Consider the following 19,115-nt stretch of genomic DNA (forward strand, 5'->3'; position numbering starts at 1 on the left):
TGTCTGTCTTTTCTTCACGCCTAAACTACATTCCGTTCTGTGACTGAGTACAGTGTGGACGTGCTAACCGTTTACTTAAGGTGTTAATCTGTGATTGGCTGTTTAAGTTAAAATCCATTTCTCGTTTACTCTTGAAGAGTTTGTTAGGACTGGTCCCGCCCAGTGGGCTGTCCAAGAAAGAAACAGATAGCTTTTGTGCGCTGCAACCTCAACTGCTTCCCACCCGGATTCGAACCGAGGACGCCTGGATTCGCGGTAAGCGACCCCACCACGCGCGCCACCGAGGTGAGTCACAGCGCATCGAAATTGACTACTGTGTTGCGCGCTCTGCTACGTCACTGCACCGCTCGCTGTTGCTTAATCGTAACGCCTACAGAAAAGTTAATAGCTCTCGCAACTTATTGCTTATTGCTATATAGAGATTTAAAAGAACTTACGATAATGTTCAATCCGAAAAGAACGCCACCTAAAGCTGTACTGCGATCGGAGCAATCGACTTCAGAGCCGGACTTAGCAAAAATATCTAAAACACCATCGGAATATGAGGTGACTGGTGCGAATCGTAAACGTAAGCAGCCGGAGTGCGAACACGCTGAACAAATAGCTACTATATATGGATGCAAATCTGACGAAAACTCTAAGTGAATGGAAGGCCAGTTTAGATGCTAACTTATTAGTTATTAATGACAATATAAAAAGTATAAGGGGCGACTTAGAGACGTACATGAATGAAATAAAGAAAGAAATGGACTGTCTTCGCTCTGAAAATATCTCAATCAAAGCAACCGTGTCTAAGTTGACTGAGGAGGTTTCTGAAATTAAATCATCTTGCCAGTTCATCTCAAACCAATATGACGACTGTCAGAAGAAATTTCAAAGCTTGGAAGAAAGTACTCCACTTCGATGCGAGATAAAAACCCTTGAAGCCAAAATAGACTACTTGGAGCAGCAAGCTAGAGAGTGTAACTTGGAGATATCTAATGTTCCGGAACGGCGGGAGGAAAATTTATTCTCTATTTTGGAAGAAATCGGCAAAAAGATTGATTTGGCTATACCACGTGAGGAAATTACTGCCATACATAGAGTGCCTCATGCGGCGTCTAGCGAAAGGCCTAAAAATATAATCGCTAAGTTTAAGACACGTTATCTAAGAGACAATATACTAAGCGCCTACCGACTCAAAAAAGGTGTCATCTCGACTGACTTAGGCATTCTAGGTGCACCCCGTACTGTATATGTGAACGAGCACTTGACTCTCCATAAAAAACAACTGCTGCGAGAGACACGCGAGGTGGCTAAGAAATATAATTACAAGTTTGTATGGGTCAAACACTCTACTATCCTTGCTAAACGATGTGAAACCTCTCCTACCATAGCCATTAAAACCAAAAACGATTTATGTAAAATTACGACTAGCAATATTAGTTAACCAACTAATTTCTTAGTTTTAATATTAATACTTGAGTACGATGTATTACGATGGCTGCTAACAATACTGATTTTTGCATATATTATCAGAATACTAGGGGTTTACGCACAAAACTGAACACACTTTATATGAGTATATTAAGTAATAGCTTCGATGTTGTTATTTTAACGGAAACATGGTTAATTCCCACAATAAGCAACAGCGAATTCATTGATGATCGCTACGTTGTCTTTCGCTGTGATCGTAACAGAACCGCAACTGGTAAACGTGATGGGGGTGGTGTGTTAGTTGCTGTATTACGAAAATATAACCCTGTTTGTGTTTCGCTTCAGTCACAAAATTTTGTCGAAAAACACTTTGAACAAGTAGTTATAACAATACCTAGTCATAATAATACTGCTCAAACTCTTATCAGTGCTGTGTATATTCCGAATAATTCTCAACTCGCAGTTTATAACATGCATTTTGATCTAATGGATAATTTAATTAATTCAGGTAACTTTGATAATGTGTTGTCACTCGGGGATTATAACATTCCGATGGCCAATTGGATGAGACCTCATTCTGATTTTAACTCTTTTACTTGCACGGGCAATTCTGCAATCTGTAATCGCCTAAGGAACTTTATGACTGTTCACGATGTTCTGCAATATAATCATCTAACGAATACATATGGACGAACCTTGGACCTTCTAATCGCTAATACTAACTGCTTTGTGTACAAACCTAAACAGGACTTGGTCCAAGCGGACAATCACCATCCTCCATTTTACACTCTCCTTTCACTGAATATAAAATTAACTCGCTTACGTCCTCTAAGCACGCCTAGATATAATTTCCGTAAGGCTGACTACATTCTTATTAATAAGGACATTGATAAAATTGATTGGGACTTAGAACTGGGAGAGGGAACACCGGAAAAAAATGTTGAAGTCTTCTATGATCACTTGTATGGTATAATCAAGAACCGGGTCCCGCTCTCTAAACCTAAAAATTCTAAATTCCCTGTCTGGTTTTCCAAGTCGCTTATACATATTTTTAACTATAAGAAAAAAGCATGGACGAAATGGAAAACATACCAAAATATTTCCGATTATGAAATATTCGCTCTATATAGAGAACGCTTTAAATCAGAGTGTATCAAATGTTACCGTACCTACATGAATAGTGTTGAGGATGGTATTCCCAAAAATGTCAAACACTTCTGGGCGTACATTGCTGGTCGCAAAGGCAAATCCGGTATTCCGTCCAAAATGTACTACAAAGATGAAACAACCAGTGACCCTATTAGAATATGCAACCTCTTCTCATCCTTTTTCCAGTCTGTCTATGAACCATCTAGTCTAACACCAAACTGGAGTCCAGGCCCAGATCAGTCTGATGTTAACAATACATCTCTCTGTAACTTACATTTCAGCCTATCGTTAATTTGTAAACAACTACAGATGCTTGACATAAATAAGGGACCTGGACCGGATGGCATACCCCCATGTTTTTTGAAATGGTCAGCAAATACATTATGCAAACCTCTATATAAAATCTTTAATCAGTGTATCAGCAATGCTTCGTTCCCTTCTGTCTGGAAAAAGGCTAATATTGTCCCCGTCTATAAAGGAGGTCCCAGACAAAACATTGAAAATTATCGGCCAATTTCTCTTCTGTGTTCATTAGCTAAAGTATTTGAAAAACTTGTTCACCATGAGATATATCCATTCGTTCAAAATTGTATAATTTCGGAGCAACATGGTTTTGTGAAACGCAAAAGTACAGTTACCAACTTGATGATTTTTACTTCCCACTTGTTTAAAAATATAGACGCTAGAGCCCAAACGGACACTATTTATACTGATTTCAGAAAGGCTTTTGATAGAGTCGATCATAAAATACTTTTGAGCAAAATTTCATTCAACGGCATAAGGGGCAACTTATTGCGCTGGTTCATGTCATACATTAGTAACCGCAGTCAAACTATAGTAACAAACGGGTACCATTCTAATACATACTTGGCAACATCAGGAGTTCCACAGGGATCAATTTTGGGTCCTCTAATGTTCATCATTTACATTAATGATATCTGTAGCTGTTTTAAGAATTGTAACTTTCTGTTATATGCTGATGACCTCAAGATATTTAAAAAAATTACATCCATCAATGACTGCTACCTTCTTCAAGATGATCTTAATAGGTTATCTAACTACTGTACTGAAAACAAGCTAGAATTAAGCATCACAAAATGTAAACATGTACCTTTCTCCAAAACCAAACAAATTATCAACTATAATTATAATCTTTGTGGTGAACTACTTCAAAAGGAAACTCAAATTTGTGACCTGGGAGTGCTTTTAGACAGCAAACTCCACCTTAATTTACACATCGAAAAAATTGTAGCCAAAGCCTTTCAAATGTATAATTTTGTTATGAGGTCCTCTTCGAATTTCAAACGACCAGCCACATATCTACATCTTTTCAACTTTTTGATACGGCCACAAGTAGAGTATGCGTGTATGATATGGGACCCGTATTACGCAAAATACGACCAAGCATTGGAAAGAATTCAGCGCAAGTTTCTGAAAGCTGTACAGTTTAAGTGTCGGTTGGGGCGTCTGCCGTATGATGAGTCACTGCAGAAGTTTAAATTATTAACGCTACACTCCAGGCGTCTCTTACTTCAAGCCATGATGCTCCGTGGACTGATACATAACAGGTTTGATTGCCCTGAACTTGTAAATAATTTGTGTTATGTCGTGCCTCGAACAGTAATAAGACGAGGGGTACGCGCTTACCCGGTCTTTGCTACGACTACCTGTCGTACAAATGCGGGTGAGCGGGCGCCTCTACATAGATTAGTTAAGTTGTATAACCAACATTTTGTAAATATAGATATTTTTGCCTTATCTCATAATGTATTTAAAAAAGAATTAGTTAACACACTAGCACTATATAAATTAGTATAAAGTTTGTTCATCCATACTTGTATGCATGTCCTAATCCGACTGTAATATGTGGAAACGTCGTTGACTGTACGTTAACCTAATTTTATTGTAAACCTAGATATAAGAAACAATGTACAGTTGTTTGTTTTTCCCTAACATAATAAAATAAAAATAAAACTACTGAACCGATTTGTGTGAAATTTGGTACAGACATAGTTTGGAACTTGAGAAAGGACATAGGATAGTTTTTATTACAAAAAATATATAAATGAAATTTATTTCGGACATATAGCGCCATCTATTAGTCAAACCAAAAATCTGCCGGAAGTCAGTATTCCACGCGAACGAAGTCGCGGGCAAAAACTAGTGTTTATATAAAAAGGTTTTCGCGGTAACTTTGTAAGTTAGCTAACTTCTACTTTCGCACTAATGAATGACAAATGTCATTATAAAAGATTTAGGAAGTCTCGTTAGAACTTTTTCTGGAAAATGTGACGAATTGGTTGTTTTTTTCTCGTTTCCTCTTTGTCTTTGGTAGAAGTTTAATTAAAGCGGCAATTATTTCTGTTATCATATTTTCTTAGGTTTGGTTGGTTTGTTAAGCTTTTATTTTATTGGATAATTTGTTAAAATCCTGGACCTCATGCAACGGTTATTTAATTAATCTATTGTGTTTTTACTTTTTATTAAGTTCTATATTTCATTATTGCTCCATGACAACGCGAGACCTCATACAGAAAGAGAAACCGTTTTAACTCTTCAGGAACTGCAGTTGGAAAGTATTCGTCTTCCCCCATTATTCGCCAGACCTTGCTCTAACGGACGACCATTTTTTTTTTTGTGATTTGGACAATTATCTGCGTGTCAAGAAGTGTTCTTCCCAGGAGGCAGAACAAAATTCTTTCACACAGTTTGTGCAGTCTAGATCCTCAGAGTTCTATTGTAAAGGCATAAATTACCTTCCTATTAGATGGCCGCAATTTATAGATAATAATGGCAACCATTTTGATTAAATAAGTTTGTGAAAAATTAAAAAAAAATTACAATTTAGATTTTCAGTACAAATCGGCAATTTCATACTTTAACCCCTATTATATCTGGCGTACTTACATCAGCTAACGAGATTCTATGCGGCGGGACTTGCTCCGGGTGTCTCCAGGGCTTGTGGTACGGCAGGTCTGTCAGCGCCTTCCAGCCAGGGTACCGACGAGCAGCCGCGTGTAGCTGCTGCACTAGGCGAGGAGCCAGTTGGGCTGTTACCCTGGATTGGAGGAGAAATATGAAGTGTAGTAGTTGTGAAGTTAATTATCTACAATTATGGGGTATTGTCGTAGAAGAGAATCGAAATTGAGAAAAATGCATTAGAGATGATTCATCCAAGGAAATGTGCCTTCATCGCCGTAGTAATTGCAATAGTGTATTATAAAAAAGATGATACCCAAGAAAGAATAAACTTAAGTATGTAGGTACATACATTTAGTAGTACCTATAGGTTGTTATTCCGCCGCTAAGCAAGGGCATTGATTTCGTCATTCCTCTGTGAATCAACGGGAGACGTCGACGCCTAGATACCTTATGTATGCCTAACATTAAATAAAAGCAAAAGATTAAATATTTTTGCAGATAAACCTCTCAACTTTTAAAAGAATTGCTCCTTAATTACCTGTTGACGAGCCACGCAGGCAGTGCTCCCCTGGGGTCAGACCGGGAGACGTAGCCCAGCCAGCTGCCCGCACCAGCTCGCGTGCGCACCACGAACCCCGTTAGCAGTGACATGGCTCTGGAAGTAGAAATTTGTTAAAATTACTGTTAGTCGGAAACTTTTCTTTTCCAGGCTCTAAACCGCGAAAAAATATTTAACAAAAACTATAGTTTTGAAAACGATTTTTTTCATCCTTACAATGAAATGTCTTACATACTCTTTTGTTTAATTTGCCTATTTATTGAAATAAGAACACCACCGTCATTTATTTCATAAAATATTGGTTTTTAAACAACCAGTTCCTAAAGTATCAATAACTATGATGACATAAATTACTCAAAGTGTAGATATCAATAAACCCCAGTTGGGCCCACCAGGGCCACAGTCTGTCGGGGCTGCATGATTGTCCGGGATAGGTACCACGACCCTGGTACATAGAAGGATTAGGAAGGATCACAAATCAGTAAGACTCTAACACTCCCTCACGCTTACACCCACAGCAGGATGGTTCATTTGATAACTACTCACAGAAAAATGCATATAAATTACATTATGTACAATCCTACCAGCAAGAATACCTGTACCACTGAAAACAAAATCTCAGTGGCCAATTAAGTGCTATGCAGATTTTGTGGTAACACGCTTCCAGCGTTGTATGCAAATGTGAAACAACACACCCCACAGTTTTCACTAGCCTGGCAATTACTTACATTTTAACTCATCGATCCGTAAGTTCGTAAGTAAGTAGTTACTTTAAAGTGCGATTTATGAAGACAATATTGTTTAATTCTTCCAACAAGACTGGTTGAATTTATTATTACCTTGGGATTTAAGCAGAGCTTTAATTAATGTTTGAGAAAGCGTCACAATAAATCTAAGTCGTAACGACTAATAGATCTTACAGCTTTTAAATAACCAGTGGTGATATTCGTTTGATATCTAAGTGACTTACATTTACTCAGTAAAGATATTAAAATACTATGGTCAAAATAAATTAATAGGCAAGTAAATAGTAGGTACAAATACTTAACACACTACATGATAGGAAACATTTTGTTCGGAGTATGTCATTAAAGTATACCTACCTATACCTACCTACCTATATAATCTTTTTAATCATATTTATAAATAAATTCTAGGACAACCTAAATTACGTACTAAACGTATACTATACAGAACAACAAAAACCTTATACCCAAAAAAGGTTACAAGCTAATCTTAATTTGAAAGCGAGACTGAAGAGTGTCAATTACCTGGCTTTAAACTTCATAATGAATTCACGGCGAGGTTTAATTAACTGTAGAGATAACAGCCAGCGAACAGGTGTCGACTTTACACCTGTTGCCTGGATCAAACGGGGGTTTCTTTTGTTTTTTATGAGCTGGTAATAGAGGACTTCCTCTTTAGGGCTCCAATAAGGCAAGGATCTTCATTGTTTGAGTACGTGCATTGGTTGTTTTTGGTGTGTTATTAAATAAAGTTGTGATGATGATAATATTTGCTTGAGAATATGATTAATTCAAACTTAAAGGTATTTCACATATTAGATGGAGGCTTAAAAACCTCTCAAAATATAAAACGGACTTAAGTATAGGCCGTTTCCTACCAAAGGCTTTAAAACCCCACACTCGTAAGTATCTCTCGTTAAATAACCTCAAAAATCTTGCTTTAAAAAGCCCAAACATAAGATAAGGAAAATGAGAAAAAAATAAACGTAGCGCCGGAGAAAAATTTCGAACAAAAAGCCTCGGCGCAAACTGAAAGCATCCGGCCCAACTTTAGAACTCCATTCCGGATAGCACTGCGCTTGTGTCAGCTATTCAGTGTCACCGTAGCTACTCTACCGATCGCATCGACTTCTGGTATTAGAATGGTAAGGTGTCGAGATGTTGACAATACGAACCGCGCCGTCGCTCGGTGCGGATTATTGACAATGATTACCTGTTAGTGGAATATTGGTACTGTTGTGTTGGTTAAGACACCTTGAGTTTTCCTTTCATTTTTCTTAGAGCTTGCGTCTGTTACATGAACTGGTACAGTTTGCACAGTATTTTCTCACTAGGTTTGAGCATAATATAATTTCACAAACTGTGAAAAACATCTTAAATTATTATGATTATGACTGAAGTAGATATCTTTTCATTTATTTACTAGTACTAGGTACTACCAATTCTCTATAAATGAATCAAAGTATTAAACTCATAAATTAATATTACTGAAGCGATAAAATACCCAAAGTGAAACTTTATAAGCTTCTGCCATTAAGCCTATTTCTTTACAAATTTCGTGGAAAACATGGAAGTTCTAAGGATCCTTATTTTTCATTAATTAAACTGATCTTCCGTAACACCGGCTGGAACTAATTAGCATTTAGTTACTTCATTAGAGGTGATTATGGCGCGGTGAGCCTCTTCAGATCTCATTTCCCTACTTATTTTTGAGGAAGCTTATATCCTTCTTTTTACAAAAGAGGTCGTTGCCATTATCTTACGTTTTCATAAGTAGGTACTACCAATTCTTCTTTTTATACCACCACACATTTTGACTGAAAAATCGTTGTGTACGCATATAACCGATACATTTTTACTTGGATTAATTGTGGTGTGGGTATGTAAACAATCTTATACAAAAGACATAATTGGCAATAACAAATCTAACAAACTCGTCTAGTTGTCAACATTTACAACAAACACAAACAATATAAGAAAGAAGAAAAATAATAATCCCCTTTTCGTGTTGCTAAGTGAAAATCTTTTTGCACGTTACTGTACCTCATTTTCCTCGTAATTTGGGATCGAAAATCATTATAGGTAAGCGGTTTATCTCCCCGACCGTATCGGAACAGAAATTATGGGGGGTAATGTTATGTCCATATTCGCGGAAACATATAGATATAAGTACCTACCAATTTTCATGAAAATCATGTACTTAGAATCTTGTAAAAGGGAATTTGTTATTTACTTGCCCTTTGAATAGTTTTTAAGTTTCTTGTAAAAGTTAATATGTTCCAAAATGATTGGTTTATGTTTAGCATTTATTACATGGATACAAAAGATGATATAGTAACGGCAAGGATATTGAGCCCTGACCTTCACCTGCGCAGAAGTGATTTATTGGTTTATTGCCTTAAGTGTACAGTGCGCAAAGCGATCCCCACTCTTCCGCCGAGAGCTCAATATCCGTGCCGTAGCATATTCTTGACTTGGCACAGAGCTACAGTTAGGATACTTTAGGTATGGGATATTCTTCAAGACCTATTTTTTTGCATGTTTACTGGTCCGTTTCCATAAATACTTCATTGCATATAGCTAATTTATATAGAAAGATGTTTAACAGTATTTGTTAGGTATATAGACGCCCCGTTGAAAACGCTGACAGAAGGCTAATCTATACATTTATCTACTGCACAAACATCAAAAATTGCAGTAAACTTTGCATATAGATATATTCTATAAACAGTCACGGATTGACGCGCTCCGCTATCTTATCTGTGGAGTGGCAACCTCAAACTGTGCAAATAAACTAATGAAGCCGGCTCCACTCTACGCCTATATTGCGTATGCGTGGCTAGGGCTACCGGCCTCAAACCTGAGAGACAGCCAGTAGGTATATGAAGGTGAAGGACAGTTAAAAGTGTAGCCGGACTTTTGAGAAGAAATCAACGGACATGTACTTTATAAGTTTTGGTTTTAAATAATATTAATGACGAAGTTTATCTGTTAACTTCCATTGCCAGTAAAATGGATGCATATTTATTCGCCGCGAACATGCCTTAGATAAAGTTGCTATTTACGTTACACCTTTTATCTGTAACACGCAACTGTCTTCCTACTCAAATTTAAAGAAGTGCATGCGGCTTGGATAAATATGCTTCCACATTGAGAAAGCAAATTCTAATAAAAGGCAAACGTCCAAACTATTTCGTACCGAAAAAGCAACCAAAAAGCCTATATCCAACTTTTTCTGACATCCTGGCAACCCTGTGTGTCCAGAAACGTTCGTGCGTAGGTATATAATTTAGTTAACTCCGTTATTCCTTAGGTAAAGGTTGTGATCAGGTTACACCAGGATAAATAAAGAGTATTAGGTTCGTTACGATTGGAAGGCAGGCCTTATTTGATAGTTTGTGAGCGTGATTTGTTGAGATAAAATAAAATAACTGAAAATCATGCATGACTGATCTATAAACTTCTTCCCACACACACATATATAAAAAAAAACACTACATAAGCTCATCAAAACGCATTAATTACCTAAGTATTTTTTTGGGTGAAAACGCAATAAAAATCAGCCATACCACACCACGTACATAAGTGCATACAACATTTACAATATATGTAAGATAACCTAAAAACCCCTTCCCGTAAAATTTTACAAAAGCTCATCAATTAACCATGCCAATACATTTTCTTACAAACAAAAAACTTATCCCAACCGCCATATTTTAAAAGAAAAACTAATTTGTCTCACGTCATAAACTAGCCAAGTTTCCTGAATAAAATCAATTCAGTTGAGCTAAGACAATCATACAGAGCGTTAATTAAAAACGTATTTCACAATTTTCAAGTTGAATCTTGAGAGCTACCTACACTGCAGACTGCCAACTAAACAGTCGGCCGACAGTTGGCCTAATGATTGGCAAACATCCAATCAAAGTTTGATGTCGCTCTGATACCGGCTGAATACCTGATCTTTGTAATGTGCGTACTACCATTCATCTTCATATAGTTATCGGCACGAATCTTGAGCTCTGACCTTCACCTGCGCAGAAGTAATTTATTGGGTCCCTTTTGTGGTATGAAGTGAGGCGCGGGGGCGGGCTAAAGCGGTGATTGGCCCGCAGTGCATCGCGTCATAGCCGTCACTCGGGATTGGTTCTTTGCTAATAAATCACTTCTGTGCAGATGTAGGTCAGAGCTCAAGATTCGTGCCGATAACTATACTGATTTATAAGCCCAAACAAAATGTCGGCCGACTAAAAGTTTGCAGTGTGCTGGGGACACTCAAAGGCAGGAATAATTGCTGAGCGTAATTTCAGCACTCACAAAAGCGGTTTTTGAGAAATTATTCCCCTTTGTACAATATAATAGAAAGGCGTTGAAAGGCAGTTAAGTGGTATCTGTATCGATTTTTTGAGCCTTTCTCCGCTTTTTCAATTATGTAGTGTTGAGGAAAAGTTTGTAATACACGTGCAGGACAGTATCCTGCGTCCTACTCTTGAGTGCTTTTCACACAAGCGGACTTAATCAGTTTTTCTACGCGTGAAACATTCATACACCGCTTTTACAAATAGAGTTTCTCCTCCAGGAAAAACTATACGGAAAATTCGCTATTGTGAAAGTGCTCTAACTTCGCTTTAATTCGTGAATGTAGGTGTTACGTAGGTGTGGGACATAATCTTACTGAACACTTCTATTTATTCTAAGCTCATTCGGGTTTGCACAGACCGTGCAAAGCAGTGGCTTATGAAATTAGAGACTGAAAACTCTACAATGAAGTCTAGATTCTGTAGCAGGTACAACCGAGATTATGCAATGAACTATACCTTACAAACCCTGAAAATACTATTGAACCAGTAAGATACAAGTTATATAATTTTGGAGTATTTTGATAAAACATGTATTTCGAAAGGGAGGAAATATGTAAATACTGATATTAAAACCAAAGTTTTTGCACAGACGAATCTGGGTAACAGATTACTTGGGTCACTGACATCCCATTTTTATTTAAGGGATCATGCTTTTATAATATCACTGAACATTGTGAAATGAGGCATTTTCGCAAGTACACACGCCTACTCGAAAGTAAACATTTTTACGGTCACACGTATCATTTCATATTTTTTTAGATTTAGAAAAAACTTCGATATAGGGTAACACGTAGGATGTAGGCATCACCCACGTTCTAAATGAACCAGGTGCAGATAGTGTATCTCACGAAAGTGGGTGAACCATACTTGTGTGTATGAATCCCCCTCACAATGCAAACCTTTAGTTGGTCCATATATGTATGTGGAGATGAATGATAGTGCACACATATTACAACGATCAGGTCAGTTTGATCGGATTCACAGTGCCTTCCTGCCTGTAAGGAGATCAGCCAATTACGCAGGAAAATTATAGAGCACGAGCGTTTGCTTTCACTCTCATAGTCGGTTGCTTTGAGAAAGTTCCCAAAATCCCAAAGCGATTTCGGCCCATTCCCGAATTGAACCCGAGGCAAATCGATCCTCTACCCAGGCTACAGCGGGCTAGAGATCTAAATTGGCAGTTACCTGACATAACCCTTCCTCGGCGGATAGTCCTTGTGGAAGACGGAGTGGTTGAGGATCATCTTCTCGTCGCCCGTGTCCAGCCACGACCGCTGCAGCACGAAGTCACGGTTCTTGAGAGGCGCTGGGCATGACACTGCAGACAAAATTATTTGTCATTAAATAGAATAATATACCTACAGATTTATTTACAAATGTACATAAAGAAGGAGGAAGGATAATGGTTGCTAGCCTATTTATTGCCTAATGCCTAGCGTCTTACGTCTAATTTGTGTATGTATCTATGTATGTATTACGATTTTTGACTGCCTCGTTGGTCTAGTTGTCGCAAGTGTGGCTGCTGAGCACGAGGTCTCGGGTTCGATTCCCGAGTCGGGCCGAAATCGCTTTGTGGGTTTTAGAAGACTTTCACAAAGCAGCCCGAAGCCTGGAAGTTGGTGATTGATTCACCCGTGCATCGGAGAGCACGTAAATGTCGGTCCTGCGCCTGATCTCTTTCCGGTCGTGTCGGATTGCCGTCCCATCGGGCTATGAGAGTGAAGGAATAGGGAGTGCACCTGTGTCTGCGCAAATGCTTGTGCACTATAATATGTCCTGCGCAGTTGGCTAATCTCCTTACATGAGAACAGCCGCCGTAGCCGATAATCGGCTAGGAGGACATCATCATCATTACGATAACCCTAATTTCGGTTTATACATCCAAATAAAAAAATACCTCTTAATTGTCAACAAGAAATCCCCGACATTTTTGATTGAACGTGGCAATAACTGCTCCAAGGAATGACAACGCTTTTCTTCCGTCCAATGCAAAACCCAGCCTTTAAGATCAGGAGAAGTGAATTTCGCATCGAAACCGAAATTAAAACAGAAACTTGAAGGTTGTTATAAAAATGAAACCACTAAAATGAAAGTCAACTCCGTTCAAACAATTATATAATATTTCTCCCTATATGACTAACTAGTAAAATGTTCTAGATGCCGTATTGTTATCTATTAATAACTATTGAGAGTAACACTCATGTTTTACAGTATTTTCAAGTATACTTTTGTATTCATACTTGATATTTGATTGCTGATCCACAGGCCTTTATTAATGAGCGCTTCGTGGCAAAAAATATTTTGCAGTCATGCACGTGAATAAAGTCTCACAGGTATAAAGTTTTCATGACATGATAGCCAACCTACTTTCAACTATTGCAAATCAATTGTTTAACACAGACTTACAAACGATATTCACTGCCTAAGTCTTTTCTAAAATAGGCCATCCATTAAATCTTGTTACTTAAACATCAAAATTCACACAACACAGACGAACCAAATTGCATACAAATAACCTCATATGTCATATCCACGCTCACATTCCCGTTTGCTTTATATATGCCATATATAATTTACTAGCCGTTTCCAATTGGTTTCACTCGTTCTTGTTCTTGAACTTCTTTATTTATTTTATTTATTTATTTATTTATTTAGGACAACCAACAAATCTTACACTAGTTACAATGAATGTTATTACGAAATTTTCAATCTTATGCTAAGTGTAGACTTAATTATAGGTTGCCACAGCATGCATAATTTGTGGTCGGATTTGTTATTTATTTAAAGTAAAAGTTTTAATTTTTTTTGCAAGAATGATAATGTGAACTAAAATTAAGATTAAGAGAAAAAGAAAGAAAAAACTGCTGACAAAGAAATAAAACTAAGGACGAGGCTCAACAATCAATGAGTAATGAATGAGGACAAGATGTGGCGACGAAAAGTGGGGTATTTGTCTGAAAAGATATCAATATTGTTGTTTTTCTTAACTAAAACATTATATTGCTTGCCTAGTCGATTTATTGTGGTGAATAATCCTAAGTTGCTTTTTGAAGATGTTTGGCAGAACGGAACATAAGTGCGAGATCTGGGTAATCTATTTGGGGCATTAATTTTTATTTTATGCAAAAGATCGGGAGAATCAATATAGCCGTTTATCAATTTGTATAGGAACATATGATCCAGATATAATCTACGGTCTTGCAGGCTGTTCATGTCGAAATGTTTCAAACGCGCAGAATATGATTTCAAACGTTTAGCCTCATTGCATTGGTAAGTAAGATGCCACATAAACCTTTTTTGTACAGATTCTAAGCGTTTTATATGAATCTCATAGTAAGGCGACCATATTTGACTACAGTACTCAAGACCTGATCGAACTAAGGTTTTGAATAGTGTTTTTTTGGTGGACGCTTTTTTGAAACATTTACTATTGATTGCGTATTACGAAACCTAGCATTTTAAATCCTTTTTTAGTGATTTTGTCTATATGCCTATGAAACTTCAATTTTTTGTCTATATATACCCCAAGATCCCGGATCACGTCAACCTCCTCTAACTCTGCTCCATTTATTTTGTAGCACAAAGGCGATTTTAAGTTGCTCCTGGTGAATCTTATACATTTGCATTTATCAATATTTAAATTCATGTCATTGTTTGTGCACCATTCATGTAGATTATTTAAATCTTCTTGAATTAATTCTATATCCTCCACAGATTTGATAGGCCTGGATATTTTTAAGTCGTCTGCAAACAAAAAACAGTCTGTGTGCTTGAGGTATTGAGTGATGTCATCAATAAACACAGTAAACAAAATTGGAGCTAGATGGGAGCCTTGAGGTACCCCGGAAGTTATAGGGAACTGGTCAGAAGTGTAACCAGCCATAACCACTCTTGACCATCTCTGTTTTAGGTAGGAGTCAATCCATTTCAGTATGTTCCCTGACAGTCCATATGACGATAACTTGCTGATCAGGATCGTGTGATTAACTGTGTCGAAGGCTTTGCTAATGTCGGTGTATATGGCATCCACTGATATCCTGTTATCTAAATGTTTAGCAATACTCGAGACGAATGACATAAGATTTGTCGTTGTTGATCTAGCTTTGAAGAAGCCATGTTGGTGGGGAGAAATTAACTGTTTTAAGTGTGAAGTAATAAAAGGGCGTATGAGGGACTCAAACAGCTTTGCAAAAACTGAAAGAATTGAAATTGGTCGGTAGTTCCCAATTTGTGATTCGTCATTAGATTTGTGAATAGGAACAACCAGGGATTCCTTCCACAAGTGTGGAAATATTCCAGTTTGTAAAGACTCATTGAAAATAATAGTGAGGGGAGTAGCTAGAACTGTTGAACATTTAGAAGCTAGTATAGGCGGTATCCCGTCCGGACCTGCTCCTTTGGTGCAATCGAGATTTTTGAGAGCTTTCAAAACCATTTCATTTGTAAGTGTTATATTATTGAGTATTTGAGCGGAGTTGTCGCTTGGTGAGATATTCGTCATGCTCGGGCTTAGGGTATAGACTGATGCAAAGTATTTGGCAAAAAGGTTACAAATATCTTGACCGTTGCTAGCGTTTTCATTGTTTAAGTACATGATTGCTGGGAGTGAGCAGTGATTGCTTCTTTTATGTTTAATAAAAGTCCAAAAGGTCTTCGCATTGCGGGATATTGAGTCTTCAATAGTCTTAATATAGTTGCGGTAACAATTGTTAATGCAGGTTTCGCATCTCTTTTTGAGAGTCTGTAGTGTTATGTAGTCTAAGGGGTTTTTGTAATTTTTATATAGCTTCCTGTATTTGAGTTTTTCTTTTAAGAGACGCCTAAGACTATTGGTGTACCAGACGGGATATTTGTTTGATTTTGGGATAGATTTTGGAACAACTTCCGTTATGGCTTCCCGCAATAATTTGTAAAAGATTGCAGTCATGGAGTCCACTGTGGTATACTTGGATAGTACGGAAGCCCAGTCTGTTGCCTCTAATTTTCTTGAAAGTGCGGTATAATCAGCCTTGTGCAAATTAATCTTTTCAACGCGTGCAGGGGATACTGTCTTGGGTTGACAAAAGTCAAGGGAAAATTCGAGAGGAGGGTGGTAGGGATCTATGTTGCTGAGTGTGTGTGCACTTTGTGTAACCTCTACCTCTCGCATATTTGATAGTATTAAGTCTAATATTCTGTTCAAATTGTTTGGATTTAAATTATGCTGTTTTAGGTTATGTAAGGCTATAAAATCCAGCAATGTATTTGTGTTTAGGCTAACTTGGAGTGGATTATTAAAGGAAGCGGACCACTTTATAGTGCCTAGATTAAAATCTCCAGCAATAAGTACTTTGCTATAAGTTTCTAACACCTGTGTTGCTTTTTGCAGAAAATTTGTTAACATTTCATTTTGTACAGGTGGGGGAAGGTACAAGCTGCATAAGTAGATTTTTTCCGATGTGTTTTTATTTCCGGCCAGATCTATGGCCACCCATATATCCTCACACTCACTTTCAAATCTAGCTAAACGATGAGACTGATAACGATTCGAGACGGCTATGAGTACCCCTCCTCCCGATTTTGCTTGATGATATCCGGAAGTATAACGGTCTCTCCTGTATACTTTATAATTGTTTGTAAACAATTCAGAGTCATAAATAGAATCATTGAGCCAAGTCTCACAAAGAATAATTACGTCATAGTCACAGGATATGGTATTTAAATAGAATTGTTCAAGTTTCGTTCTTAAACCTCTGACATTTTGGAAGTAAACATTTAAACGGGTGAATTTTAAGAAAAAATATACTGAATAACAACTTACAAATTAAGATATTATATGTTTAGAGCTTTTCTAGAGTCTTAATGTTGCGAATTAAGATATATTCTGAGTCGTCGACCTTCCTCATGTATATGCGACCATTTCTTACCCACACATGTTTATATCCTTTTTCCTTCGCCACTCGTCTAGCTGCTGCATGAAGAGATTTGTTATACGGTGAGAGATGTTCTACTATAAAGATGGGGGTTTTTACACCAGAGATTCCAAGATGAGAACTGTTCAGTTTATTTTCGGGATTGACTTTGTTGAAGTTAATATTTGCCGCTAAAAATTCGTCCCTGATTTTGACTGATGAGAACTGCACTACGATCGATCTAGGCCGATTGCTTTCCTTGTTTATCTTAGCAATGCGCGTACAATTAGTTATGTTTTCTGCCTTCAATTTAGAACCAGTAGTTTTTCCCAGGGAAGTCACGACGTCGAGCAAATTTTCGCCTTTCCTCTCAGGAACGCATTGTATTTCGACGTTATTGGAACGAGCGTTTTGTTCGAGTTGGTTTATCCTAGCAAGCATATCAGATATACAGTTGGCCATTTCTGCGTTTTGCGTTTGCATCAATTTCATAGTGACTTTAGCCTCATTATGTTCGTTTATAAAATCGTCATATTGGCTGGTGACGAATTCGACACTCTTCTTGACCTGCACTACCTCCTCTCTGACGTTCTTGATTTCTGATTGTACTGATCTTAATTGCTGACAAATTGTATCGTTTAACGATGCATTCAGTTTTTCCAATAGATTATCAAATTTTATGTCTATTAGTTCTTCTATAATAGTACGAATGTTGTCTGCGGAAAGATTTGTGGCTATGGTTTGGGGTGGGGATTGCAGGGCTGGCCTTTTATTTCCTCGAACCGCAACGTTAGGATTAAAGCGTTGCGGGGCTGGAGATTGAGCTTTGCCGCTGCTAGATTTAGATGTATATTCAATACATTGATAGCAGGTCCACTTTTGTGGTAGGTTTTCCGTATTAGTAAATAAGGATGGATGTTTGGCAGATAAGCAAGCTTGATGGTATTTCATTTTGCAGAGTTGACATTGTATAAAGTTGTCATCATCCATGAGTAGTTCGCAGCAACCCCAAGTTGTATCAGATGAAGACATATTTTAAAAGACGGATTTTATTTTTACGGCAAAAGTATGCACAAATAAAGACCCACGTGAGATGTTCGGGATTATTTTGTAGCAGCGGCACACTAATAAAGGCTCACTGACTCACGGTAGTTGTCACTGTCTCGGCTCACAACGTAATTCTCGCGACCAAAAGGTCTTATGTGCGCTGTATACGGCGTCGCTTACGCGTTCACTCAAAAACATCCGCTTATAAACATTGCGCGGGTACATGCCACAATAAACTCACAGATTTTTAGTTTTGTTTCTTATAATATAGGCGAAATCAGTTCGGTTGTGTAGTTATATTGCAACAAATCTGTAGTACACTGTTTTATCTTTGAAAGTTAGATAAGCACTGCACCATAATTTGACGTAAACCACTGTTAAACTTTATTTTTCGACGGAGCGCCAGAAACACAACTTGTCATACCGACCACTATGAACTATAAACTTCTTCCCATAAACAAGAAAAAATAACCTAAGTTACACGGGAATAGTCTAGCTTCCCAACTGTGAGACAATTTTAAACGGTTTTATTTAGCTCACCCCGTTTGTTTTATTATTTATTCATTCTTGGGTCAAATTTAGAAATTGAAATTTCAGTGCCTTCCTGTTGTCAGATTGATCTGAAATTTGGTACACACCTTTAATTCCGATGACAATACAATATAGTAATATCAATAACATTATAAATCCAAGATGGCCGCCGGTACAAAATGGCGGACTTTACGGACACGTTTTTATTTTAGTCTAATATGACCGGGACCACCTACGTAGGTTTATAGGTAAGTAACTGTTTTTTTATTTTTTATTTTTCAGTGCACATAAGATATAAAACCGTTTAACTTAAAAGTTTTTTACCGATTTTTTCAAATAGGTCCAGTAGTTTCGGAGCCTTTCGGGTACAAACAAAAAAATGATTCCTCTTTCTTATATTAATATAGGTACGTATGTATGTATGTTCGTATGATACGTATGACGGAAAATAATAATGGAAATGTTAAGAGTGATGTGGAGAAGTTAAAAGGTT

At 37.5% G+C, this 19,115-nt stretch overlaps 1 protein-coding gene across 1 annotated transcript in view; it reads right to left on the reverse strand.

Annotated features, from left to right (window-relative positions):
- The window catches only part of LOC124629633 (START domain-containing protein 10-like), a 62,235-nt gene that overhangs the window by 7,147 nt on the left and 35,973 nt on the right, over positions 1-19,115 (reverse strand). Inside the window, exons 3-5 of the mRNA XM_047163126.1 lie at positions 12,339-12,471; positions 6,026-6,142; positions 5,473-5,623 (exon numbers count right to left, since the gene is read on the reverse strand). Of these exons, the coding sequence (XP_047019082.1) occupies positions 5,473-5,623; positions 6,026-6,142; positions 12,339-12,471 (401 nt within the window). The remainder of the gene's footprint in view (positions 1-5,472; positions 5,624-6,025; positions 6,143-12,338; positions 12,472-19,115) is intronic.

Source organism: Helicoverpa zea, chromosome 4 (assembly GCF_022581195.2).
Source record: "Helicoverpa zea isolate HzStark_Cry1AcR chromosome 4, ilHelZeax1.1, whole genome shotgun sequence".
Taxonomy (NCBI): Eukaryota; Metazoa; Arthropoda; class Insecta; order Lepidoptera; family Noctuidae; genus Helicoverpa; species Helicoverpa zea.